Genomic DNA, 27,086 nt, shown 5'->3' on the forward strand with positions numbered 1-27,086 from the left:
GCAATTCTGAACAGGATTCCAAATCTCCTAATGTGAACAGGGCCTGATCGCTGCTACACAAGTCAATTGGTCAGCCATTCTCCTATCAGCATTGGATACTGTTTATTGCGGTTATTCTTTATCTGATGTATTTCTGTGGTATAACAGGTACTACAGGCTGATGCTTTCTAACTGTTAGGCTGGGTTCACACTGATGTGGTGCGGAATTTGCAGCGTTTTCTGTGTGAATTCCGTACCGCATCAGAATCGCACCCCGTTCACGCGAACTGATGCAGGTGTGTATGTTAACAACACCCCTAAATCGGTGCACAAAACCAGGGGCGGACTGACAACTCATGGGGCCCCTGGGCAATAGGGGATCATGGGGCCCCTGTGTCCTTGCCCAAACTCAAAAAAGCCTATGAAAAAGGTACCAGGGGTGTAACGGAGGGTAAGTGGGACAGAACACACAAGGCAGACGGCAAACACTTAAAGCTTTATTAAAAACAGACAACAGTCAATCAATGGGGAGTAGTGCAGGGAGAGAGAGTCCAAAATACTTGTAATCCAGCCCCGGGGGGCAAAGTTAAAGGCTCTACAGCAATTTGTAATCCAAAAGGTAGTTCATAAGCAGTCAGATAGCACAAGGGAAGCATGCACTCATGCAAAGCTGATGCGATAGTCTCAGGCAGAGCTGACAGCATTCCAGGCAGGGCTGATGTAGCTTCTGGGATCCCCCTTCCTCCAATGGGGCTCAGGCAGAGCCGGGGGGCCACTAGAGTCCAGCTGGACCCCTCAGTGGTTGCCCAGCAGAATGGCACAACAAGAGAGACCAGCACTGACCTCTTAAACCCCCTGAGCAGGAAGAGAGGCGGAGGGGGTCATTGGCAGGTGACAATGAAGAGAATGGAACTACAGTAATTTAATTTGTGGCTGTACACAGAAAGGACTGGTTGGGCAGGATAATTAGTGGGGGAAATACATTAATACAAAAGTAAGGCACGAATTACGGATGTATACACTAATTGAATTTTGGACCTTTTGGTTTAGGGGCGAGTTAATTACAGCTAGGGGCATTTGGCACACAGGAGTGAATACTAATTGGAGGAAGCTCTTCCTAAATTTGGGACCTTTTGTGGAGTGGCGAGTTAATTACAGCTAGGGGCATTTGGCACACAGGAGTGAATACTAATTGGAGGAAGCTCTTCCTATGGCCAGGAGGGATTAGGAACAAGAAATTAATACCTGGGACTGGCAGAGACCCATATCGGGACAAGGGGCATCTCATGGGGCCCCCTACTGACCCCGGCCCTCGGGCGGTGCCCGAGTTTCCAAATGGTCAGTCAGCCCCTGCGCAAAACACGGTGCGATGTGCAGAATCGGATTGCGTAGGTGTGAATACCCATGCGATCCGATTTTAGTGCGGACCCAAAAAAGAGTCCTGCACCTTTTTGGTGCGGGTGCGGTGCGATTTGAGCCATACAAAATGTATGGCTCCAATCGCACTGCACACAAATCGCATGTGATCGAATCGAATGCAGTGCGGTTCCTGTGCAAATAACATGCGATGTACTGCGCCGCATTTGTGTCAACCTAGCCTTAATCAGCTTAGAGTACTAGATTTTCGACTGGTTGATTCATCTTTGCACAGATCCTCACCCTTAACCCGTAGCAATACACTCTACTTGCAGTCAACTAATTTGGTGTAAATTTCTGGTGCCTTTGCATAATTGGGTTTGGGGATGCTCATAACAGGCCATACCTGGATGGAAATTCAGCAGGTTAAGTGGGGACCTGTTGGAAAATGTCCACAAAATAGTATATTCCAATGGGGGAAGTCACTCTGCCAGCCCCTCCCACCAGCCATGATCTGCCTGCATTGCACAAAGAGGAACAGAAACCCAGTGATGATGTAATTGCACACAAAATATGGTATTTCATGAAAACAGTTTTTATTTTAAAATATAATTACCATGTTGATGACATGCAGGGGGAGTAATGAGAAAGCAGGGATGGAAGATACAACCATAAAAGCTTCAGCTTTAAACCATAAATTAATAATGAGCATGGAGGTGCTCAGCTGTCCTCTGGAGAATCTCCTTCTCGTTGGCGTAAAGAGGAATCTTTTGCTCCAGGAGATGCCACCGCAGTGTTATGTCATCATCTGATTCCTTCAGGTTCTGAAAGGACAAAAGACTGAAATATAAAGACTGAACAGGTGGAAGTGTAATGCCTCTGATCCAGAGTCCTGTTGGAGATGTGCAGCCTATAGAGATAAAAATGAGTGTGACACCACCCCCGAAGGAGCCGTTACATGTTTGGGTCCTTCTGTTCCTGGTGCTGGCGACTCTCTAAATAATACCATACTTTCCAACTCACCTTGAGGCTAAGAAAAGAGTTATTTTTGGGGGTTACACCAACCAGCAGGGTAAAACAACAGCAGTATCAATAAACAACAATCTGTACCAGTAACAGTGTGCAAGCAATATAGCCAGTGGTGTATTTAGGTTTTCTGCTAACCTAGGCAACACAAAAATCATCTGCCCCCACAGACACAACCATTATCCCCCTCTCCCCCCCCCCCCCAAGGAGAGAGCCTGACACTGACTGTGAGTACCTTCCACTACCCCCCCCTGGCAATAGAGAGAAAGACACCCACCTTCACAGCTCTGGACATCACCGGGAACGAGAGTCAGGCTCTACATACACCATCAAGCAGCCCGCAGCCTCTCTCAGATCCCACCTGGTTCCCATGATGCACGTGACCCTTCTTCCATCCCTTCTTCTGGGGGGATGTGCTGCCCTTCTGAAAAATGCTGCCCTAGGCAAGTGCCTTGTTTGCCTTGTGGTAAAAACGCCCCTGAATATAGCAACAGATTTAGGAACAAAGCACACCCGACAACATGGATTAGAGATCAGGCCTCTAGATCTTTGGCCTAAGAAAGTGCCCCAACTACTGGAATAAACACAGGGACCTGTCAAAGGTACAGTCCCCCCTAACCCACAGGCCAGTAGTCAATCACCTAAAGACTAAATTTTCTCTCCCTTCCTGCCCAGGTCATTTTTCAGATTTCAGTGCTGCTATGCTTTGAATGACTCAAGTGCTTGAGTGCTCAGTACTCATGCACTCTTCACAAATTACATTTTAGTCATTGTTTTGAATCAGACAGAGCTTAATTTACTTTCATGGTATTTGATCACCATTGGCGTTTTATTTTTTGGTTTATATATAAAAAAAAAGAAAAATTTTGAAAACAGTTTTTCTTAGTTTCAGTTATAAAGTATTGCAAATGAATAATCTTTCTTCATAAATTTTGGCCAAAATGTATTCTGCTACATTTCTTTGATAAAAAATAACCCAAATCAGTGTATATTATTTAGTCGGTGTGAACGTTATAGAGTCTACAAAGTAGTATATTTGAAAGTGGATCAATCCTGATGTACCAACGGCCTGTCTCACAGCCCTAAAATGTCAGGACAGCACAAATAACCCAAAATGACCCCTTTTTTGGAAAGTAGACAGTACAAGGTATTTAGTAGGAGACATTAAAACTGCACACATAATAACTACACAGGCTCTGTGGCTGATTGAGGTGGTAATTAAACTTACTTGGTGCCTTATCTGCATTAACCTCCCTAGCAGTCTGATTATATCCATATTTCTGTGCTCAAAGCGGTACATTTTTTTGCATGGAAATATGTTGTTTTTGTTTATTGTAGGCCTGTAATTCTTAGGAATAACTCACTGAAATCTGTCCGAAAAAGAGTCTAGTAACCATCCCGGGTATGATAAAATTTGAAACACAAAATCATAAATTATAATGTAATAAATAATCATAAAAAATAATAATATAATAATAAATTTAATTCAATAATATAATCAAACCAAAAACACTGAAATTTGAAATAGAGCGCCAAGTTCGCACATCGCTGAGCAAAGTCGCAGAATCGTTTTCAGTGTCTGATGACAAATTTCCCCACAAATCATTATCACTCAATTCTGCAAGTAGTTCTGATTTACTATCGCTGTTCTCTAGCTGGTATAAAACCGCTTTTGACCTAAAGGGACGCTTTTTGGACGCCATGGACGTTTCTCAGTTTCCAGGCAGAAAGAACAGTAAAAATGCAGGCAGGGCGCCGGACAAAGCACTCGGGACAAAATGTATGCGAAATGGTTTGATACAGGAATGTTATACTATGTGATTTTAGTGTATTTAGTGAATGTCACTTAACATTTTACCAAATTTTCTGCCGGTTCCATGCTCCGTATGTCCCGACATCGCAGGGAACGGAACCCGGAAGACAGATGCCGGCATTGGCCGGAGGAAATGGCCGGGGACACTGCAGGGGGGACATCGCGGGAGCAAAGGACAAGGTAAGTGCTGGAGGGATCCCAGAGCAATGCTGCAGTGTATTCCCGAGTGTAGCTTGGGGGGGTTACCGCTTTTGGTACTGAAAGTTAACCCCGAGCTACACTCAGAAATACCGCCAGGGGGGTTAAATTAGTCTCAGAACCTGTGTAATTATATATGTTCGGTTTTAAAGGGATGAGGTGACAACCCTAACTAGGGAACATAGAGGGAAAGTTAGCAGAAGCAGAGGAAGATGGTTGCCATGGGTAACAGAACTGTAGGGGGATCCTTAAAATCAGGGTTAGTGTGGTAATGATGCAGGGTACTGGTATACAGGAGGGAAGGAACACTCACGAGCAGCTATAGTTGAGGAAGGAGGAAGGGATTCTTGATGTATAGAGGCAGATCTGAATTTGGTGTGAATAAACTGAAACTGGGAATAATATCTCTGACCAGACTTGGAGCAGAGGCTGAACAAAGTTTGGTTCATATCTCCCTTGTCTGAGTAGAAAGAGCACATCAGTAATACAATCTAACATCACCTGCTGGGAACAAGCTGAGTACTATTCAAAGAAGTAAGTTGTGTCATCTTCCAACAACCACACCAAAGACTCAACCTCTGGCACACTAAGGAGTGAAAACATCATGGCCAAGGGTGGACTGACAACTCATGGGGCCCCCGGGCAATAGGGGATCATGGGGCCCCTGTGTCCTCACCCACACTCAAACCACACCCAAAAAAGCCTATGAAAGGTACCAGGGGCATATCATGGGGTCCCCTACTGACCCCGGGCTCTCAGGCAGTGCCCGAGTTCCCAAATGGTCAGTCTGCCCTTGTTCACTTATATCTTGATGTTTGCTGTTTTGTTGGTGTTTGCATGTGTTTTGTTTTGCTATTAATACATTTACTTTTCTGTATATAGTTTGGTCCTAGTTTCCTGAGTGTAGCTACAGATTTGGCCATCCTTGCTGCTGACATAACACTAGCGCCCACTAACAACCAGATCAACTTGGGAACTGGGATGTATTTGCTCTGAGTATTTGCTGTCCTTTATGTTGAGATGCTTCTAGGGAAGGCTATCGGTTGTGTGGAATTGGCATTAGGGAATAAAGACCTTTGCTGCCTGAATTTGCTGGATTACATTTTGGTAGCACATATCTTAGTTGATCAGGGCAGATATTCATTTGGAGTATAGCCTTTGGTTCAGATTTGTTCTGAATTAGCTTTGTATGTTAACATCTAATGGCCAATCAGTGATCACATGAATAGTAGTAAACAAGATGTCACTTCCTGACATCATTGCTTAGTACGTGTGAAATCTGTAAATGATCACAGAGATCACATGGTACAGGGCTATTCACAATAGCCTTGTACCATGTGACAAGCTGTGACCAATCACAGCTCGCACAGTATTTCTCAATGGCTGTAGGAATGCAGACAGAGAGAAGGAGAAATGATTGCTTTTACAGCCTTTATAGGTGTAAAAGCAATCAGTGTAAAAAAAAAAATCTTCATCAGCCCCCGCAAGTAGTGCAGTGTCACTATGGTGACACTGTACTGCTAGGGTGATAGTATGTTAAAAAAAAAAAACATAAATAATAATATAAAAAAAATTAAAATTTAAAAAATTTTAAAATTTAAAAATTATAATTTTTGGTTATAAACTAATTTGGGTTTTTTTTTTACTAAAAAGATATATGAATACATTTTGGCCAAGATTTATACAGAAAGATTATTTCTTTGCAAAAGTTTATAAGAAAAACACGTTTTTTAAAAAATGTTTGGACTTTCATTTATATAGCAAAAAAAAAAAATCCCAGTGGTGAATAAATACCACCAAAATGAAGTTTTATTTGTCTCAAAAAAATGCTAAAAAATTCATATGGGTACAGTGTTGCATGACCGCGCAATTGTCATTCAACGTGTGATAGCACTGAAAGCTGAAAATTGGCCTGGACAGGAAGGGGGTGAAAGGGTCCGGACATGAAGTGGTTAAATATACATAAACAATAATGCTTTCAACAAGTGTCCCATCTATAATAAATCTTGTGACGCTTCAGTGAATATTCCATATATGCTTTCAAATTTTCTCCCAAAATATGTGCACCTTTACCAATACACCTGATGTGCTTTCACCTGGAGCTTTTGACCTCACATATACAATGTTTGGTCATATAATGTTTGTGTCCCTTTAAATGGACCAAGTAGAGTTGTATCCTGAATTATGTTAAATTTTTTTTTCTTTTATTTCTATTCAGAAAGCATTGCACATATGAACAAGTCCTTATGGTGATACTATGGCCTGTGTGGCGGTAGTCACAGACACTGTAACTGGTATGGCAGTGATCCTGGACACTGTGACTGGTGTGGAAACGATCAGGGATGCTTACCCGGGTCTGTACATCTGCTGTGCCCATTATGAGGGGTTCCCACCATCTCTGTGCGTGTGGCAGTGATCAAGGACACTGTGACTGGTGTGGAAATGATCAGGGACACTAACTGGTATGGCAGTGATCAGGGACACTACCTGGTGTGACAGTGATCAGGGACACTAACTGGTGTGGCAGCAGGGGCGGACTGACAACTCATGGGGTCCCCCGGCAATAGGGGATCATGGGGCCCCTGTGTCCTTGCCCAAACTCAAAAAAGCCTATGAAAAAGGTACCAGGGGCATCTCATGGGGCCCCATACTGATCTTGGGCGCTCGGGCAGTGCCCAAGTTTACAAATGGTCAGTCCACCCATGTGGCAATGATCAGGGACACTAACTGGTGTGGTAGTGATCAGGGACACTAAATGGTGTGGCAGTGATCAGGGACACTAACTGGTGGGGCAGTGATCAGGGACACTAACTGGTGGGGCAGTGATCAGAGACACTAACTGGTGTGGCAATGATCAGGGACACTAACTGGTGTGGCAGTGATCAGGGACACTAACTGGTGTGGCAGTGATCAGGGACACTAACTGGTGTGGCAGTGATCAGGGACACTGTGAGTGGAGTGTTGGTGATTAGAGCACTGTGTGTGGGTGACAGTGATTAGGGACACTGACTGGTGACAGCATGTTAAAAAAAAAAAAAATTACAATTCCTTTTAGATTTTTTATATATTTACATGTTTTTACATTCTGTCACAAGAACAGTACAGTGTCACAAACAAATTGTCCATAATGACTTGTAGTGCAGTGTGAAGTGTGGTCAGGTGCAATTCTGTGGACAATAATGGTTTGTGGTAGCCACATGTGCCGGCCACCTCCCTATAAAAGTCATCTCTGCCAGCAACCCTTTGTCAGTGTGTATTAGAATTCCTGAGGGACAGCTGACAGTTCTTGCAGGAAGAAACAGTTAGTGCTACTGTACCAGTGTTCTACCACAGACATATTCAGGACTATATACAGTGCTAAACATTGTGCTGGATACATTGCCGCAGAGTGCCACTGCTACATTACACTGAAATTCAGAGTGGGGGGCTAGTGAAATGTACCCCCTACCCCCCTATTCACTGTGAATAGACCCACCAATTCATTTTAGGATTTTGTTTTCTGTGTGGCAGAAATACTTTCTTTTGCTGTTTCCATTTTTTTGTTGTTTTTTTTTCTTTTTTGCTTTATTTCACATTTATAATTTTTTTTAAAGTGGTTCTAAAGCCAGAAGGTTTTTTATCTTAATGCGTTCTATGAATTAAGATAAAAAAACCTTTTTCAAGCAGCTCCCAGCACCCCCTTCTACTTACCTGAGCCTGATCTCGATCTAGTGATGTGCAGAAAAGCAGAGGCTGTCTCGGCTCTCTCTCTCTCCTCATGGACACAGACACAGCAATGGGGGCCATTGGCTCATGCTGTTGTCAATCACAGCCAGAGAGGAGGGATGGTGGCAGGGCCGAGCTGCGCTATGTGTGTCTTATGGACACACCGAGATGACTCAGGATTGAGCATGAATGAGTGCCCCTATACCAAGTGTCAAGGAGGAGGGGCCAAGAGTGCTGGTGGGGGCCCTGAAAAGAGGAGGATCAGGGCTGCTCTGTGCAAACCCTGCCTCCTTCTCGCTCCTCTCTTTCCACCTCTTCCCCCCACTACAAAAGGATCTCCATTTGCAGACTCAAGCATTAGGGATGGAATTCTTAGAAGGAGCTGAGAGGCTTACCTTCCAGCATTTCCAGTAGGGAAGAGGGTCAGCATGGGGCCACACAGAGAAGGAACAAATGTAGGCTTCAACCTCACTCCGCCTCTCCAAACCCCAATCTGCCATCTCCAGTTATATCCTTAACCCTTTGAGGACCATAAGATTACGGAACGCCAAAAGAATCAGTTTTTTGTTTTTAAAGTTCGTACACTTCAGTTGCTGTAACTAAGCCATTTCATGAAATAATTGGCAAAAAGCTAGATCCATTTGTTGTTTGTTGATAAGAACTAATATTTTGAGTCAAACCCAAAAAAAAAGAGTTGTAAGTTCTTAATCAGATGATACAGGCAATTAAAAACATGGGACAAATACGTCCCTTGGACGTCAGGCAGGCATCTCTTCCCCAGCTGCTGGAACAAAAAAAAATCCACAGGGAAGGCCTCTCTGCCCTCCATTTTCATGTGGAACATAATGGGGTACTAAAACCAGAGAGTACAAAATCTGATGCAACTCTGCATTGAAACCAATTAGCTTCCTTTTTTTTTGTCAAAACTTAATTGAACAAGCTGCAGTTAGAAGTTGATTGGCTATCATGCACAGCTGCATCAGATTTTGCACTCTCCAGTTTTAGTAAACCAACTCCAATGTCTCCATGATGGTAGACCACGTAGTAATGGGAAGGTCCACATGACCACAGACACAGGTCCAGCAAACATGGGCAGGAACATTATATCTTCTTCACAGCTCACTGTGCTGGTGGCCAGAAAGGATGCCAACTGGGGCACACCACTGAAGCTTATTGGTTCAACCCCATACCTGAAATTTGACGACAATGACAGTTTAGTAGTCACCTCCACCTCTAGTGAGTTGTCTTAACCACCAATCTCCCTAAGTGACCAAGAGGCTATGCAATGGCTTGGGCAAAACACTGCCACACTGTTTTGTGGCTGTTATGCCTGGGGGACCAAAAGCCACATTGGGGCAGTTGTAAGAAAAGGCATACTGTAAAAGTGAATAAAACAATTACACATTCAATTTATGTGATGGCACAATACAGTGACACAGGTGCTGTCCCAGAAAATTGTAATGTTCTCTAACAACACGTATCACTCAAATGCATCTGTAGAGCATGTTATTTAAAGTATATATCTATTTTCAATGTTGTCTGCTAAATAGTGTTTTTAGAAAGTTTTTTTGCATTGGTTTATGTCCCCCCTGGCAGTGTCCAACTCCCTATGCCCTTTGTGTTTCAATACTTTGCCTTGAATACAGCCAGAGCTCCCACAGTACGCCTGTACACAACAGTAGTCAGAAGCAGGGGTGTAGCTACAGGGGTCACAATTGCGACCCAGCCCCATGCTCCAGGGGGCCCATGTGGCTCCTCTGTACGTCCGCATACAGAGGAACTGATCTCTCCATATTCCTCCTGCAGCCGATGAATGCCTGCAGGAGAGAGAGGAAGAGAAGCCACCATTCAGCGGCTGCAGGAGAAACATGAAGAGATCAGTTCCTCTATAGGCAGCCATCCCCGCTGCTCCTCCTATCTAGATTTTTTCTGCTGCCCCCATGTGCTCTCCAGCCCCCTGAGCTCTTTCCCGGCCCCCCTCTTCCCCTGGATGCTGCGGGGGATCTGTCAGGATGGAGAGCGGGGAAGAGGCCAGTAAATGTGTCATTTACCAACCCCTTCCTTTTCTGAATGGACAGAGTCAGTGATCGGTGCCAGTCAATGACCCTGCCCATTCCTAACTGAAACATAGTAAACTGTGTTTACTATGTTTCAGTTTGTGAATAAACAGGAAGTTCTGTACAGAGCTATTCCTAGGCTGAGGCTGCAGAGATAGATATTGAGTGCTGTGTCCTTAATTTTTGTCTCAAACCTTTCTCTGTCTCAAAAGTGGAACATCAGAGGTCTGCGTAGGCCCCTGATATCTGAACAAAGCCCCCCAATGGGGCTCTTAAAAAAAATTGTAAAAATATTTTTTTAAAAAATTTAAAAAAGTGTCAAATATATATAAATAAAATAACAAAGATAAAAAAAACTACTGACACCAGTGGCTGAATTTCCAGGGTCACAAAGTTGCACTTGTGACCGGGCCCTGGTGTTCTGCCACTGGGCTTGGAAAGTAGGGCCTGGCCAGAGGTCAGGGGGGCCCTTCATGGTTTATTGCACCTGGGCCCTGAAGGTTCTAGTTACGCCACTGGTCAGAAGAAATGTGGAAATAATAAAACAAAACTTTCTTGAACCTGCAAGAGTTTGTCCAAATTCTCCTTTGTGTCCAGGTGGATGTTGACAGCAAGAGTCTCTATCCAGGCATTGTCTGTATTTCGAGGATCATCCAGGTACCCGTGGAAGACCTATCAGAGAAGATAGATATGTTGTTGGGTTCTAATGCTGTTAACCTGATTTGGTGCACCAAAATGTAATCAGCAAACTACCAACCTCTGTCCCAGAGTCCAGCAATGCCAGAAATTCACTCAGGTCTGTATGTACTAGCAGTGCCTTGAACCTAATGGGAATCCGCTGTCCAGGATCCAGCGTGCCCTGAAAAAATATTCCCAGAATGGAGAAAAAGATATTACCCTGAATGCTCCGCAGTGGAATGGTTAGCATTTACAGGAAAGGTGGACTGCAGCATAGTACATACACTTAAGCAGACCTACCATTTACACCATACAAAGATATTTTAGACAATTGTGTGCTTGCAATAGTTTGCAGAAGGCACTTTTCTGATTGTGATATCATGACTTGGCACCTTTGCTTTGATTTGACCAGTGTGGCAAGGAAGAACTCAAATGGCCTGAACAGAGCTCTGACCAGAGCTAGAATGGAATGGGTCTTCTCATCCTCCTCTTTTGACCGAATGGCCAAAAATTCCCACAGACATAATTCAAAATCTTGTGGAAATTCTGCCACAAAGAATGGAAGCTATTGCAGGGGGATTGGGCAACACGGTATTTCTGCCCATGTCTTTAGAAAAGAATCTCCCAAAAGCTAATATAAGTGTGATGGTCAGGTGTTCTCAAACCTTTGGCTATACAGTCTAATTAATTGGATATTTAAAACTAAAATATTTTTTTCAAAAATTAATTCCGAGGGTGTTAGTATTCTCCTCATGTTTGTCCTCTGGTGGCCACCATGGTAAGCCACACCACCATCCTGCTTTCATAGGTCAGAGTATTTTTTTTTGGCAATGAAGTGCTGTGACAGTCTTACACATACACACAGAGTGACAGCTATCACCGTTTGATCAATCTTGTGATATATGACCTATGATGTGGGGGTATGTCTAGGGGCGTATTACCACAACGCACACAAGGCATTTGCCTAGGGCGGCATTCTTCTGAAAAAGGGACAGAAGAAGGGATATATGCGGTGTGGGGACCAGGTGGGAACTGAGAGAGGCTGTGGGCTGCTTGATGGTGTATGCAGAGCCCGACTCTCATTCCCAGGGATGTCCAGAGCTGTGAAGGTGAGTCTCTCTCTCGCCGGGGGCAGGTATGTGTGTTAGTGGAAGGCTCCCATGGGTGTGGGGGGACAGGGGTGTTGTTGGTCAATGTCAGGCTATCTCCGCAGGAAGGGGGGGGTGGCAGGGATGTTGTTGGTCAATGTCAGGCTATCTCCGTAGGAAGGGGGGGGGGTCCCATTTTTGTGTTGCCTAGGGCAGCACAAAATCTAAATACACCACTGAGTATGCCACATATTCAAAGAGGTTCATCAACCCTATTGCTTTTCGAAGTGACATGATCTTCTGATTTATTGAATGAGAAAGTTTTACAATTCCATCTGTTTCATCTACAGCATAGAATTTATGTGGCAGTTTGTTTTACCCGGAAAGCATTTGGATGCTGTGACGGACTGCCTGACACCCCGACTGGGTATCTCCACCAAACTACAGCTTCATCCACTCTGGAACTTGAATATAGAAAATGTACCCCAAGCATCAGACAGAACCAATGTTGGAGTAAAACAGGATTGACTTTATTAACAAACAGCACAGCATTTATACACAAAACCTTCCCCCTAGACAGGTATGGCACACATTACAAATCCCAGCAGAGAATTACATTACATAAACAAATAAACAATCAAACACAAGAAAAAATAATGTATTCCTTCCCGGCACCTAGCAGCCTGGACTCTGGAGGTGATTAAACAAAGTGACAGCTTATCACCTAAACCTAATTACAGCAAACAATAAAGTTTCTTAAACCCACATGTGCTGGAATTCATTCCCTGCACATAGTTCCACCATGTACATTATGCCGAGGGGTCTCAGAAACAGTCCCTCCAGCCCTAATTGCATGGAAAGGGTAGCTGGTATAATTCATGGCCAGCCAGGTACCCAGAGAAGTGATATAACCCTCTTGGGGAAAAGGTTCTTTGTAACCCCAAGAAGGGGATCTCCCTGGTCCTGGGTTCATAGTGGGTGGGAAAGAGGCTGGCCCCCAGGCCACCTCAGGAGCCCAATTCGCGGTGGTTTCCGTGACAGGTGCAAAAATTCCAGGAAATGGTACATAATCCAGAGACAATGCCTTCTAACATCAGTCATCCAGGAGGTTCAGCCATAATTCCACAGAATGACATGTAATACTCTATGTAAACATGAGTGCCCAAACACCAACCTAACACCAAACAGCCCATTGGTATACATTTTTTCCTCCATCATTACTGTGAGCAATGATAATTATTAGCATACTTTTTTCCCTTACCCCCGGTAATGACCAAAGCTCATTTCCTCTCCACCTCACTACCAGAACTTCCAGAATATTCTTGGATGCTGTCTGGTTGAGGCCGCTGGCTGAGCCGGTGCTCCACCTAGCAATGCAGTCAAAAGATGAATCAGTAAATGCAGTCACATTGCAAAATGATTGCCAAAAACAAGAATGTTAGATACTCTAAAAAGATGCAGTGTACCCTAGGAGCCACTAACATGACGTCTGTTTTGGGACCTCTTACAGCCTGCACAGAGATATGTATTCTGTACAGAGATACTGCATATTGTCCTTTGTACTGTGCTTACTCTGTGCTCTGTCCTGACAATTTTCTGCTGCCTTGCTGTGTCCTTTATACCATCTGATCCATCATCTCCACAGGCCTACTCTGTTCTCTGTGCTGTCCAACTTTATCCTCTATGCTGTCCTGCTCTGTCCTCTGTACTGTCTAATCTGCCTTCTGGGCTGTTCTGCTCTGTCATTTGTACTGTGTACTCTGCCTTCTTTGTTGTCCTGCTCTATCCTGTCTACTGTGCTGCTGTGTCCTCTGTACTGTCTACCCAGCCCTATGTGCTGCCCTGTTATGTCCTCTATGCTATCCTGCTGTGTCCTCTGTCCTGTCCTGCTGTGTCCTTTGTCCTGCTGTGTCCTCTGTACTGTCTACCCAGCCCTCTGTGTTGCCCTGCTGTGTCCTCTGTACTGTCTACTCTGTCATCTATGCTGCCCCGCTGTGTCCTCTGTACTGTCTTCTCTGTCTTCTGTGCTACCCGGCTGTGTCATCTGTATTGTCTACTCTGTCTTCTGTGCTGTCCTGCTGTGTCATCTGTACTGTCTACTCTGTCATCTATGCTGTCCTGTTGTGTCCTCTGTGTTGCCCTGCTGTGTCCTCTGTGTGGCCCTGCTATGTCCTCTGTACTGTCCTGCTGTGTTCTCTGTGTTGCCCTACTGTGTCCTCTGTACTGTGCTGTTGTGTCCTCTGTACTGTCTACTCTGTCTTTTGAGCTGTTCTGCTGTGTCCTCTTTACTGTCTACTCTTCCTTTTGTGCTGTGCTACTCAGCCCTCGGTGCTGTTCTGCTTTGTCCTCAATACTGTCTACTTTGCCTTCTGTCCTTTCCTGCTCTGCTACCTGTGCTAACCTGCTGTGTCCTCTGTACTGTTTGCTCTGCCTCTGTGCTGTCCTGCTGTGTCCCTTGTACTGTCTGCTCCATCGATTGTACTGTCCTACTGTGTCCCCTGTACTGTCTGCCCCACCTACTGTACTGTCATGTAGTGTCCTCTGCACTGTCTACTCTGCCTTTGTGCTGTCCTGCTTTGTCCCCTATACTGTCTGCTCCATCAATTGTACTGTCCTGCTGTGTCTTCTGTACTGACTACTCTGCCCTCTGTGCTGTTCTGCTCTGCCCTCTGTGCTGTTCTGCTCTACCACCTGTGAGCTCCTGCTCAGCCCTCTGTGCTGTTCTGCTCTACCACCTGTGAGCTCCTGCTCAGCCCTCTGTGCTGTTCTGCTCTACCACCTGTGAGCTCCTGCTCAGCCCTATGTGCTGGTCTGCTCTACCACCTGTGAGCTCCTGCTCAGCCCTCTGTGTTGTACTATTACACCCTACTCAATCCTCTCTGTGTTTTCCTATTCAATCCTCTGTACTGCCCTGCTCATTTCTCAGTTCTGAGATGCACATCTAGTCATCAACTGTACAGAAAAGGGTATAAGAAATAAACATTATTGCTGCTCACCGTGTAAGTACAGGATGCAAAGAATGGTTTGGCCCAAACCAACGCATATTCCCGATTCCTTTCAGTCCAGTTCGTCCCATTGGGTTTCTGCATAAAGTGACAAGATTTCCTTTTTAAGCACAGACTGTACTTGGTCCTGTTGTTATCATTCTAGTGATGAGGGCAGAGGAAAATCCTTATCCAGTTACTACACCAGAGAGAACTCTACATATGAATTCCAGCATTAGGGAAGTTTGTGGGCTTCTTTTGAGCAACAAGGACTTTTTAATTCATATCATTGGGCCATATAAGCCATCATTTATACTCTGAGGAAGCTAGAGGAAAACTCATATCAGGACTATTCTTCAGGAAGATAATGCATCTAAACCATCATGGCTGCTACTTCTGCTCCCTGGACTCTGGTCTACTGCAAGTGAACTCAATCTTTCCAAAACTGAGCTCTTAGTATTCCCCCCAGCCCGTGCCCCCCCCCCCCCCCCTGACTTCTCCATCAAGATTAACAATACAACCATCAGTCCCTCCCCTCATGCCAGGGTACTAGGTGTCATCCTAGACTCCCATCTGTCCTTTCAGCCCCAAATCCAATCACTGTCCAAATCTTGTAGACTTCACCTTAACATCTAAAGATACGCCCGTTCCTAACCTCGGAAACCACTAAGCAACTTATTCACTCCCTTGTTATACTGTATCTCGCCTTGACTATTGTAACTCCCTCCTCATTGGCCGACCTCATCGCAGGCTATCCCCTCTTCAGTCCATCATGAATGCTGCTGCCAGAATCATCCACCTTACTAACTGTTCTGTATCAGCCACCCCTCTCTGCCAATCCTTCCACTGGTTTCCACTCAGTGTCCTCCATCCTTCTCTGCCAATCCCTCCACTGGCCTCCACTCAGTGTCCTCCATCCCTCTCTGCCAATCCCTCCACTGGCCTCCACTCAGTGTCCTCTACCTCTCTCTGCCAATCCCTCCACTGGCCTCCACTCAGTGTCCTCTACCTCTCTCTGCCAATCCCTCCACTGGCCTCCACTCAGTGTCCTCCATCTCTCTCTGCCAATCCCTCCACTGGCTCCCAATCAGTGTCCTCCACCCCTCTCTGCCAATTCCTCCACTGGCCTCCACTCAGTGTCCTCTACCTCTCTCTTCCAATCCCTCCACTGGCCTCCACTCAGTGTCCTCCATCTCTCTGCCAATCCCTCCACTGGCTTCCCATTGCCCAACGGATAAAATTCAAAACATTAACAATAACATATAAAGCCGTTTATAACTCTGCCCCAAATTACATCACCAATCTTGTCTCCAAATATCACCCAAACTGTACTCTCCGCTCCTCGCTCGACCTCCTGCTCTCTAGCTCCCTTGTCTCCTCCTCCCATGCTCATCTCCAGGACTTCTCCAGAGCTTCCCCATCCTCTGGAACTCTCTACCCCAATTTATCAGACTATCGCCTACTCTGCTCACTTTTAGGCTATCTCTGAAAACCTATCTCTTCAGGGAAGCCTATCCTGCCCTCATCTAATAATGGAATCTTCTATTCTTCCTACCAGTCCATCCCTCACAGTTACTACCTTTTGTACCACTAGCCCCTCCCTCCTAGATTGTAAACTCCAAGGAGCAGGGCTCTCCTATCCCTCTTGTATTGAACTGTATTGTTGCTGTATTGTCTCCCGTTATATTATAAATTGCTGAGCAAACTGTTGGCGCCATAAATCCTGTATAATAATAATAATAATAACGTGAAGGAATTATCTGCCACTAATTCTCTGTAATAAGGACAGAAAGAATTTCAAAAACCCTCTGAAGAGACTCAGCCATCAGTGGAACCGCATTACATGCTGATGGAGGCTATGTATAAATGGAGAAAAATCAATATTGAAATATCAGTTCTGATCACAAGCAAATCTACAAATTATAGGGCCCCATAACAGAATGTTAACGTGAGACACAAACATTTCAAAGTGGCCCATTATACTGGTTTCAGGATAAAGATCCCCGTTACAATGGTAGTAGGTGGCAAAACCCATGTTACTTTGATGGTAAATGGTGAAGGTTCATATAGGTTTGTGGTAATGACATAGTTCCTTGTCAGCAGCAAAGCCTCCTTTACATGCTTAGTGGCAGAGACCCCTTTTGGTTGATGGCTTCCACATGGACCATCATTGTAAAGGGGAAGTCCCTTTAAGTTAGTTGTCATTTTGGTAGCCCTTGTTATATCGGTGGTCATTGGTGAAGCCTCCTACATATTGGTGGTTTGTGGCAAAGCCCTGATAATGTTGGAGAACAGTGGCAAAACCCTTTTCATAATGGTAGTCCATGGCAAAGCCAATAATTTTGCTGATCAGCATTGAATTCCTCTCTTTTTATTGATGATCAGTAACAAAACACCCATTACATTGATTGTTAGTAGTGAAGCCCTTGTTACATTGGAGGTAAGTGGTGAAGCCTTCATTACATTAGTGGTCAGTAACTATGCCCCCCGTTACCTTGATGGTCAGTGGCAAAGTCTTATTGGTGGTCAGTGGAGACATCACAATTAGATTAGTAATGAGTGGATAGTGATGATGGCTCCATGACATTGGTAGTCATTGACTAAGCCCTGGTATATTGTTTGACATTGACAGTGCCAAAGTCCCTATGACGTTGGTGGTCAGTGGTCAGTAATAAAAACCCTGGTACACTGTTGATTAAGGGTGAAGCCACTATTACAATGATTGTAAGTAGCAAACCTGAAAGTAGTCATCTTCTCTGAAGCCCTTGTCTTTAGTTTGGAGGCATCTTGAGTACTAGTCACAAGTGGGTGAGTGCTTTGCTCTGACTAGTGCCTGCCATCTCTGCTTTGCTCTGACTAGTGCCTGCCCTCTCTTGGGCTCTGTACAATCAACATCAACAAATGTCACTTTTATCTTTTTTTGCATTTATCATTTTTACATACTGTACAGCAGGGGTGGACTGACAACTTATGGGGCCCCTGGGCAATAGGGGATCATGGGGCCCCTGTGTCCTTGCCCACACTCAAACCACACCCAAAAAAGCCTATGAAAGGTTCCAGGGGCATCTCATGGGGCGCCTTACTGACCCCGGGCCCTCGGGTAGTGCCCAAGTTTCCGAATGGTCAGTCCGCCCCTGCTGTACAGTATTTGAGGTCAGGGGGTCCACCAGAAACCCATCAGGGAGGTCAGTGAATGGGGTAGGTACAGATCTGCCCTAAATGACAGAAGGCAGCATAAAACATATTGGACTTACAAGGGCAAACCATCCTTGACTGTATAGATGCCACAGCAGCTGCGGAAGTCATAGAGGCCATCTATAACATTGTACTGACGGCTCTTCTGCTCCATCCTGGATTCACAAGGGATAAAAAGAGAACACAGGTTAAGTGCAGAGGCTGTACACAGGAAAAGAACTCTTGAATCTCCATCTATATAATTATTCTGAGACATTCTAACTAATAATTTGCTCTGTGATGCCCTCTATTAATTATACGGAGAAATAAATTCACCATTCCTCAATATATGAATGCAGACAGCACAGCAGATGTCCATATTGTATTTAGTGCTGTATGGATTTGTGAGTACAGCATTTATTTTGTATATTTTATCACCATTCGGGTCATGGTAAAACTACATGTGAAATAAGCTCTATGCCCAAAAGTGTGCAGGCATATGAACTCCACACCTGTATTGGCTTGTTGGAAATCCTATTCTGAAACCATAGGCATTTTTATGGAGTCGGTCCTCCTTTGCACCAACAGCTTTCATTTTCCTGGGAAGGTTTCTATAAGACTTTGGAGTGTGTCTGTGGGAATTTGTACTGATGGGACCAAAAGAGCATTTGTTGGTCATTTACTGATGTTGTATGAGAAGACTTGACCCACAATTGGTGTTTCAGTTTGTTCCAAAGGTGTTCAGTAGGGTTGAAGTCAGGCCACGCCAGGATGGGGCCCCCGGGCTATATGGGATCATGGGGCCCCTGTGTCCTTGCCCAAACTCAAAAAAGCCAACGAAAAAGGTACCAGGGGCATCTCCAGGGGCCCCCTACTGACCCCGGGCCCTCGGGAAGTGCCCGAGTTTCCAAATGGTCAGTCCGCCCCTGGGCCACGTGAGTTCCTCCACAACAAACTTGTCAAACCATGTCTTTAAGGAGCTGGCTGTGCACACAGGGGCACAGTCATGCTGGAACAGGAAAAGGCCTTCACCGAACTGTTACCACAAGGGTGGAAGAGCACAATTGTCTACAATGTCCTTGTATGCTGTTGTATTACCAGTACCCTTCACTGGAAACACCTGGATAACTTAGAGGGGGAAGTCAACATACCATTATCCATAATTGGGTGTGATGGTCAACAATGTTAGGCCATATAGTGTATATACTGTATAGCAAGGGTGCTCAAACTTTTGAAAAACAAGGGCCACTGATTCAGAATTTACATTTTTTATTTTGAATAGCATGATGAACATCTTCCTCCTGAGGCCGCTGAATGCCAGAGGAAGGGAGGAAGAGATGGAGATGATGTCTTTTGGCGGTTGCAGGAGGAAAATGGAAAGGATCGGTTCCTGTGTATACCACCCCTGCCATCCCTCCTCACCAAGTATAAAACAGAAAGTGACAGGGAGGCCGCATGGGCCCCTTGGAGCATGGGGCGGGATTGCCAATGTGACCCCAGACACTACACAAGTGGTTGGGGGGGGGGATTTCATCTATGGGGTTTTAAAACCCCCCAAATTGCAAATTTAAACACGCCCTTACTGTCCTGAGCCCCCTAAAAGTCTGCTTTCACACTGATGTGCTGTGGTCCACTGTAGTGCACCTTCAGCTTGCCTGTAGGTTAGCAGCACTTTGCCATAGCATGACACCTGCAGGTTATAACAGAAGTCTATGGCTCAGTTCAGCTAACCTGCAGGAAAGCCGAAGGTGCACTGCGCTGCACCCACAGATCAGTGTGAAAGCAGCCTAATAGGGCGGCACAGTGGCTCAGTGGTTAGTACTTCTGCCTGGCAGTACTAGAGTCATTGGTTCAAATCCCAACCACAGCACCACCTGCCTGGAGTTTGCATGTTCTCCCTGTGCCTGCATGGGTTTCCTCCAGGCACTCCAGTTTCCTCCCACACTCCAAAGTACATGACAAGTTAATTGGCTCCTGTCTAAATTGGCCCTAGTATGTGTATGTATGAATGTGAGTTAGGGACCTTAGATTGTACACCCCTTGAGGGTTAGGGACTGATGTGAATGTACAATATACATGTAAAGCACTGCATAAATTGACGGCGCTATATAAGTACCTGAAATAAATAATAGTTGTTAACCCTTTGATAAGTGCTGATATGCCCATAGCAAAAGCGCAATTAATGTGGTATTAAATATACGGACCTTCTTTTCCTCTTCCAGCTTCTGCTGGCATTCCTTTCCATCTCCAGGATGCTAGAAAAGTCCCAGACAAAGGGCACTTGGTCTCCCTCCGCCTGGAACAGGAGCTGGCATTACTGTTCCCTCCATGGCCACCTGCTTCCTCCACTGCTGGCTCGATGCCCTCTACGACGGCGAGTCGGCAAGCCCAGATCAGGTCAATGGGTTGCCAATCCCATGCGTGCGCTCCCATAGTTTGAGGCCAAGGGCCACATCAGAGGGCTCCGAGGGTCTCGTGGCCTGTGGACCACAGTTTAAACACCCCTGCTGTATAGTGTTTATGGATACTAATATTTCAGTGTGCCTTGTGTCATATTATTCATATTTCATGAAGTCTTGTACGCTGGCTAAATTCTCTATATTTTTCTCCTGCTATATATTCTTAATATTAGTGTATGCTTTGGATATTTCGATTATTGTATTCTTTTCAGCAATTTGCTTTGTGTTTCTTATCACATAATGTTTATTTAAAACCTTTATGCTTTTCATTGTGTCAAATTTCTGTCTGTCCCTATTGATCTCAACAGAAAGAGAATCAATTTTCTTCTGAATTTACCAAAATTTGTGTTTTATTCTTTTTCTCTCTGTAAATGGGAGTGGTAAAATGCTAAAAATAAATGACTTACTCAGTTTTGGGGTCATACTCCCCACGGTCAATCCTCTCGGCATGGTACAGGAGAGGATTATATCCTGGGAATTCCACCTGTGGATGATATACAGGGTAAGCTAATCACTTTCATACCCAGAACCTTTTTCATGATCACTACTTTGTCCACTTTTGTGTTGCTGTCTTTCTCTGGTAGTCTTTCATGTACCCTAATAGTGATGGGTCGAACACTCCCCTGTTTGGTTTGTGGTCGAACATTCGAACCTAACGCAAGTTCGACCACAAACTTTGAACAGGGACAATTCACTAAGCGGCAGTGGAGTCCTGAGGCAGGTGCGGGGAGTGGGGCCCGCACCGGGTGACACCGACCGCATGGGGTGACACCAGACCCGCTCCACGAAAAGGTAAGTTATAAAGCAAGCCGACGATCCCCGTAAGATGGATCCGATCCATCCTGCGGGGATTGTCAGCTTTCTTTACAACTTACCTTTACTTGGAGCGGGTCCGGTGTCACCCTGTATAGGTTGCATGCCGGCAATCCCCGTATCCTGCCGGGATCATCGGCATGCAACCTATACGGGGTGACACCGGACCCGCTCCAAGAAAAGGTAAGTTGTAAAGAAAGCCGAAGATCCCCGCAGGATGGAACGGATCTGCAGATTGAGCAAAATGGATCGGAGTCTCATACCAGTATGAGAGTGAGAGCGATACCACCAAATGTAACACTAATGAGTCACATGACACCGGGGAGGGAAAATGGCTAATTGGGCCCAATTTGGACCTTGTCACTTAGGGGTGGACTCACTTTTGTTGCCAGTGGTTTAGACATTAATGGCGGTGTGTTGAGTTATTTTGAGGGGACAGAAAATTTACATGTTATACAAGCTGTACACTGACTACGTCACATTGTAGCAAAGTGTCATTTCTTCAGTGTTGTCACATGAAAAGAGAGAATCAAATATTTACAAAAATGTGAGGGGGGACTCACTTCTGGGAGATACTGTGTGTGCATATATATATATATATATATATATATATATATATATATGTGTGTGTGTGTGTTTATATATGTATATATGTGTGTGTGTGTATATATATATATATATATATATATATATATATGTATGTATATGTGTGTATGTATATATGTATATATGTATATACAGGTGAAACTCGAAAAATTAGAATATCGCGCAAAAGGTCATTTATTTCAGTGCAGCAACTTAAAAGGTGAAACTAATATATGAGATAGACTCATTACATGCAAAGCAAGATAGTTCAAGCCGTGATTTGTCATAATTGGGATGATTATGGCTTACAGCTCATGAAAACCCCAAATCCACAATCTCAGAAAATGAGAATATTGTGAAAAGGTGCAATATTCTCGGCTCAAAGTGTCCCACTCTAATCAGCTAATTAAGCCATAACACCTGCAAAGGGTTCCTGAGCCTTTAAATGGTCTCTCAGTCTGGTTCAGTAGGAATCACAATCATGGGAAAGACTGCTGACCTGACAGTTGTGCAGAAAACCATCATTGACACCCTCCATAAGGAGGGAAAGCCTCAAAAGGGAATTGCAAAAGAAGTTGGATGTTCCCAAAGTGCTGTATCAAAGCACATTAATAGAAAGTTATGTGGAAGGGAAAAGTGTGGAAGAAAAAGGTGCACAAGCAGCAGGGATGACTGCAGCCTGGAGAGGATTGTCAGGAAAAGGCCATTCAAAAGTGTTGGGGACTTTCACAAGGAGTGGACTGAGGCTGGAGTCAATGCATCAAGAGCCACCACACACAGTATATATATATATATATATATATTGCATGTTGAAATGCGTTTTAGCCCCTGTGCTGCCCATGCATGCTGTGTTTTTGGTGACAGCTGTGGGTGGATGGGGTGGAGGCGTGCATTTTGGAGCACAGTGTTGCAGCAGTGGCTGTCAGAGTGACCATGAAGTCATTGGCTGCTGGTTGCCATCCACTGAAAGGTGCTTTCATTGAAGGGGCACTCTACCCTCCCTACCCCTGTGCCCAGGGCAGTTGCCCCTTCTGCCCACACCTTGTCCTGGCCCTGAAGGTCAGTAAGTAGCTGGAGATCAGGAGGGCTAAAGAAGATACTGAAGATGGTTGATCCCGATAGTATCTGATTGCCTCCCCATCAAGCTGACAGCTCAGTCCTGCAGCCTACACTCCCACTCTGTAGACGGAGCACAGCACCTGACTGTCACAGGGCTCTGAGGATTATATAGGGATTGGCCCCATCTTCCTCCACAATCTGACTGAACTATCAGTTTGACTGATCGGGTCCTGCTTTGCTTCCATTTATAAATCAATGGTCCTATTGTAGCTTTCATTCATAAATTACGGTTACTGCTTTCATTTTTAGCAAACCCCTTTTTTCATTGTTGCTGATTTTATTTTGTTTGTATGTAAATTTTCAACTTTTTTGGTGTTTTTAGCACCAAATCTGTTTGTAGCAGAAACATGATTTGAGCACCTTTAGGCCTCTTACACACTGCAGCTTGAAAAAGCTCAGTGAGCATTTTTTTACTGATCTAAAATGCAGCCCATATTCTTAAGTTAAAAAAAAAAAAATAATAATAATATTTGTATTCCTGTCAGTATTTTGTGCCGTTGCACACAAATGCACGCATGAGCACACATGCCAGTGGTTTTTGCCTAGAAATGTATTGTGCATGGAAATGCGCATAGTGCAAATCAATACGGGCAAAACAAAAAACACAAGAAATTACGTCCAGAATGCTGATGCTCAAACATCAGTACAGTATGCAAGATGCCATATAAAAGAGACAAATCAGAGAATAACATTTGTAGTTAACCCCAGTTAGTTGTTTTAAACCTAGCATTTGTCATTTTAGTAATTGGAAATGTAGTCATTTTAGTAGTTTGCAATTTGTAAAATTTGTCATTTTAGTAATTTGTAAAATGTGTAACTTTAGACATTTGGAATCTTAGTCATTTGGAATTTGTAAAATATGTAGTTTTAGTAATTTATAATTTTAGCAATTTGTAAAAATTTTTAACTTTCATCAGTTGTACTTTTAGTAATTTGTGGCTATTGTAATTTTAGTCTTTTGTAAAAATGTGTGATTTTAGCAATTTTAGTAACTAGTAATTTAGGAATTTTGTCATTTTAGTAAGTTGTAATTTTAGTAATTTATAATTTGTAAAACTTGTCATTTTAGTCATTTGTAAAATTGGCAAAATTGAGATTTTATTAATTTTAATAACTTGTAATCTAGGAATTTTGTCATTAGTAATTTTACTAAGCTGTAATTTTAGTAATTTGTAAAAATTTGTAATTTTAGTAACTAGTAATATAGAAATTTGGTAATTTTAGTAAGTTGTAATTTTAGTAATTTGTAAAATTTTAGATTTTATTAATTTTAGTAACTTGTAATCTAGGAATTTTGCCGTTTTAGTCATTAGTAATCTTACTAATTAGGAGCTTTTTAGCATATTGTAATTTTAGTAATTTGTAGATATTGTAATTTTAGTCTTTTGTAAAAATTTGTGATTTTAGTAACTAGTAATTTAGGAATTTTGTCATTTTAGTAAGTTGAAATTTTAGTCATTTATAATTTTAGTAATTTGTAAAACTTGTCATTTCAGTAATTTTTAAAATTTGATAAATTGGAGATTTTTGTCATTTTAGTAACTTGTAATCTAGGAATTTTGTCGTTTTAGTAAGTTGTAATTTTAGTAAGTTGTAGTTTTAGTAAGTTGTAATTTTAGCAAGTTGTAATGTTAGTAAGTTGTAATTTTAGCAAGTTGTAATGTTAGTAAGTTGCAATTTTAGTAAGTTGTAATGTTAGTAAATTGTAATTTTAACTACTCTTAGATTTTTTGTTTGTATAATCTCAAATAAAAAATCTTGGGGGTTCACTTTGGCATCCTTGCCTTGGGAGCCAGAGAACCTGTCTCCCAAGGCAAAGTCTTCAGCAGTCACTGACAGGTACTCACCTCCCATGGCACAAACTCATCGGGCACTGGGTAGCGGGTTATTTTAGAGTCTGGGTACTGCAGGATCCGAGAGTTGACGTGGTACAGGCAGAGCTTCTCCCCGCTTCCATCTGGGCTTGTTGCAACCGTCTCCTCTGAGTCCTGCGATCTGCGATCATCTGACCGGGAAGACGAGAGATATAATACCAGGAGCCACGTCACATCATAATATCCATAACAGACCAATCTTACCTAATGTCCGCGTCTTACTCCTGGAATCTTTCTCCGTCAGGGCTGAGATGATCCAGTTCAGTTTTTGTGTAGACTGGTCCATATACAACACAAGAAGCCAGTTAGGACGGGCACACACCATACAATTAGACACAATCTCTGTACTATCTCATTTAGATTGACCAAAACGATGTAATATGAAGGGAAACCAAAACAAGCAATTCAGTTTGCATCAAGTGAGACAGAGCCGTTCTCTTAATAGTTGATGGAAGATCTGAAGGAGATTGTAAGTTCAGATTGTATTGTGTGTGGTCAGCTTTAGTGTTACAGGGGCCCAAGACTACTTCTGCTTAAAGGAGACTGACCCCGGCCCTATGTGATTACATTTACAGAGTGGGCTCAAAGCCCCTTTTTGTATAATTTGTATTAAAGTGTTGCTAAACCCACAACAGAACAATCAGTCTGTAGATGCAGTAAACCATGCTTGTTATACTCACTGTGGAACCTAAGGGGTTAGTCCTCCGTATTGTGTAAAAAGGCTGTTTGATCCTGAGTTCTCTGATACTCCCTTTCTTCCAGTGCCCCCCCCCTATCTCCTGATAATACATATCATGTGGAGACACTCTGCACATGCTCAGTTTGGTGTGTATTGCTAGAGAGGGTTTTTTTTTTTTTTTTGGGGGGAGTGCATGTGATCAGCACAGCGTCAATCAGCGATGTCCACACAGAGATCAGGGGTTCTGCATCCTCCCAGAGCAGACTGAATGGGTGTACCCCTGAAGACGTGTTATTACACGAAACGCGTTGGAGGGAGCCCTATTGCTGAACTCTAGCCATCGCTACTGATGAGCGGCGGCCATTTTGGTACTTTATTAATTAATTAATTTATTTTATTACTCCACGTGGATACGTTTTTATGTTACTTGTTATTATTACCTTAAATAAAATACTACACTATAAGCACCTTTCTGGCTCCTGTGGCTGAGCTAATTCCCCCAGGACCACCAGACACCCACCCTGACGGATGGATGACCCTGTAGCTGTCAGCATACCGCTGCACCCCCAGATGTGCGATGTATTATAATCAATGCGCATTATAATTTATGGTCTGGTGAGTGTACATCCGTATCAAGGGAGGATTTCCTTTTACACAGTTACTCTTCACGGATAACTTCACGTGCCAATCACAGGCATTTCTTCAGCTGATATCTTTGCACAGGAGACGTTTTAAATTCACAAATGCTCTCATGAACTTAATTTACTGCATTTTATGTCATCTTGAACTAGTTATATTAATTTTGCACTTTCAGCACTTTACTCACATATGTGTTTAAGTCCCATGCGTTTATGGAATTTATCACATGCATTTTTTAGCGCTGCACTAATATTTTAGGAATTGAAAACTCCTCCTGCAAGCTTTAACCAGTGCTCTGTTGGTCACAAGATTGAGAGGTTTTTTTTGGGGGGGGGGGGGGTTTGGGAGAGTGAATGTGATCAGCACAGGGCCAATCAGCACTGTCCACACAGAGATCAGGGGTTCTGCATCCTCCTAGAGCAGTAAGAAAACTCTTCCTACAAGCTTTACCAAGTGCTCGGCCGGACATTGATAGAAGCCACAAGACTGCTCTAACTGCTGATGAGAAAAGGTATTTAGCTGTTAATATTTACTAAAATAATTGCATTTCCATGTTGTGCGTACTGTGGGAGACCAGATATAGTGAATGCAGGGTCCGGGGAGATCGGATATAGTGAATGCAGGGTCCGGGGAGACCAGATGTAGTGAATGCAAGGTCCAGGGAGAACGGATATAGTGAATGCAGGGTCCGGGGAGAGTGGATATAGTGTATACAGGGTCCGGGGAGAGCGGATATAGTGAATGCAGGGTCCGGGGAGAGCGGATATAGTGAATGCAGGGTCCGAGGAGAGTGGATATAGTGAATGCAGGGTCCAGGGAGAGCGGATATAGTGAATGCAGGGACCGGGGAGATCGGATAT

The 27,086-nt window shown here is 43.8% G+C and overlaps 1 protein-coding gene across 2 annotated transcripts in view; it reads right to left on the bottom strand.

Moving 5' to 3' along the window:
* Positions 1-456: 456 nt before the first annotated feature.
* The window catches only part of LOC149435695 (transient receptor potential cation channel subfamily M member 2-like), a 155,722-nt gene continuing 129,092 nt past the window's right edge, over positions 457-27,086 (bottom strand). For both annotated transcript variants that reach the window (XM_089662481.1, XM_089662480.1), the window contains exons 25-33: positions 25,113-25,185; positions 24,882-25,039; positions 20,925-21,001; positions 18,139-18,234; positions 14,897-14,983; positions 13,162-13,267; positions 10,892-10,993; positions 10,696-10,806; positions 457-2,159 (exon numbers count right to left, since the gene is read on the bottom strand). In XM_089662481.1, coding sequence (XP_089518607.1) covers positions 2,034-2,159; positions 10,696-10,806; positions 10,892-10,993; positions 13,162-13,267; positions 14,897-14,983; positions 18,139-18,234; positions 20,925-21,001; positions 24,882-25,039; positions 25,113-25,185 — 936 coding nt within the window. In that variant the 3' untranslated portion in view covers positions 457-2,033. The remainder of the gene's footprint in view (positions 2,160-10,695; positions 10,807-10,891; positions 10,994-13,161; positions 13,268-14,896; positions 14,984-18,138; positions 18,235-20,924; positions 21,002-24,881; positions 25,040-25,112; positions 25,186-27,086) is intronic.

This window comes from Staurois parvus, unplaced genomic scaffold, assembly GCF_062004578.1.
Source record: "Staurois parvus isolate SC_StPar_1 unplaced genomic scaffold, SC_StPar_1.0 ptg001481l, whole genome shotgun sequence".
Classification (NCBI taxonomy): Eukaryota; Metazoa; Chordata; class Amphibia; order Anura; family Ranidae; genus Staurois; species Staurois parvus.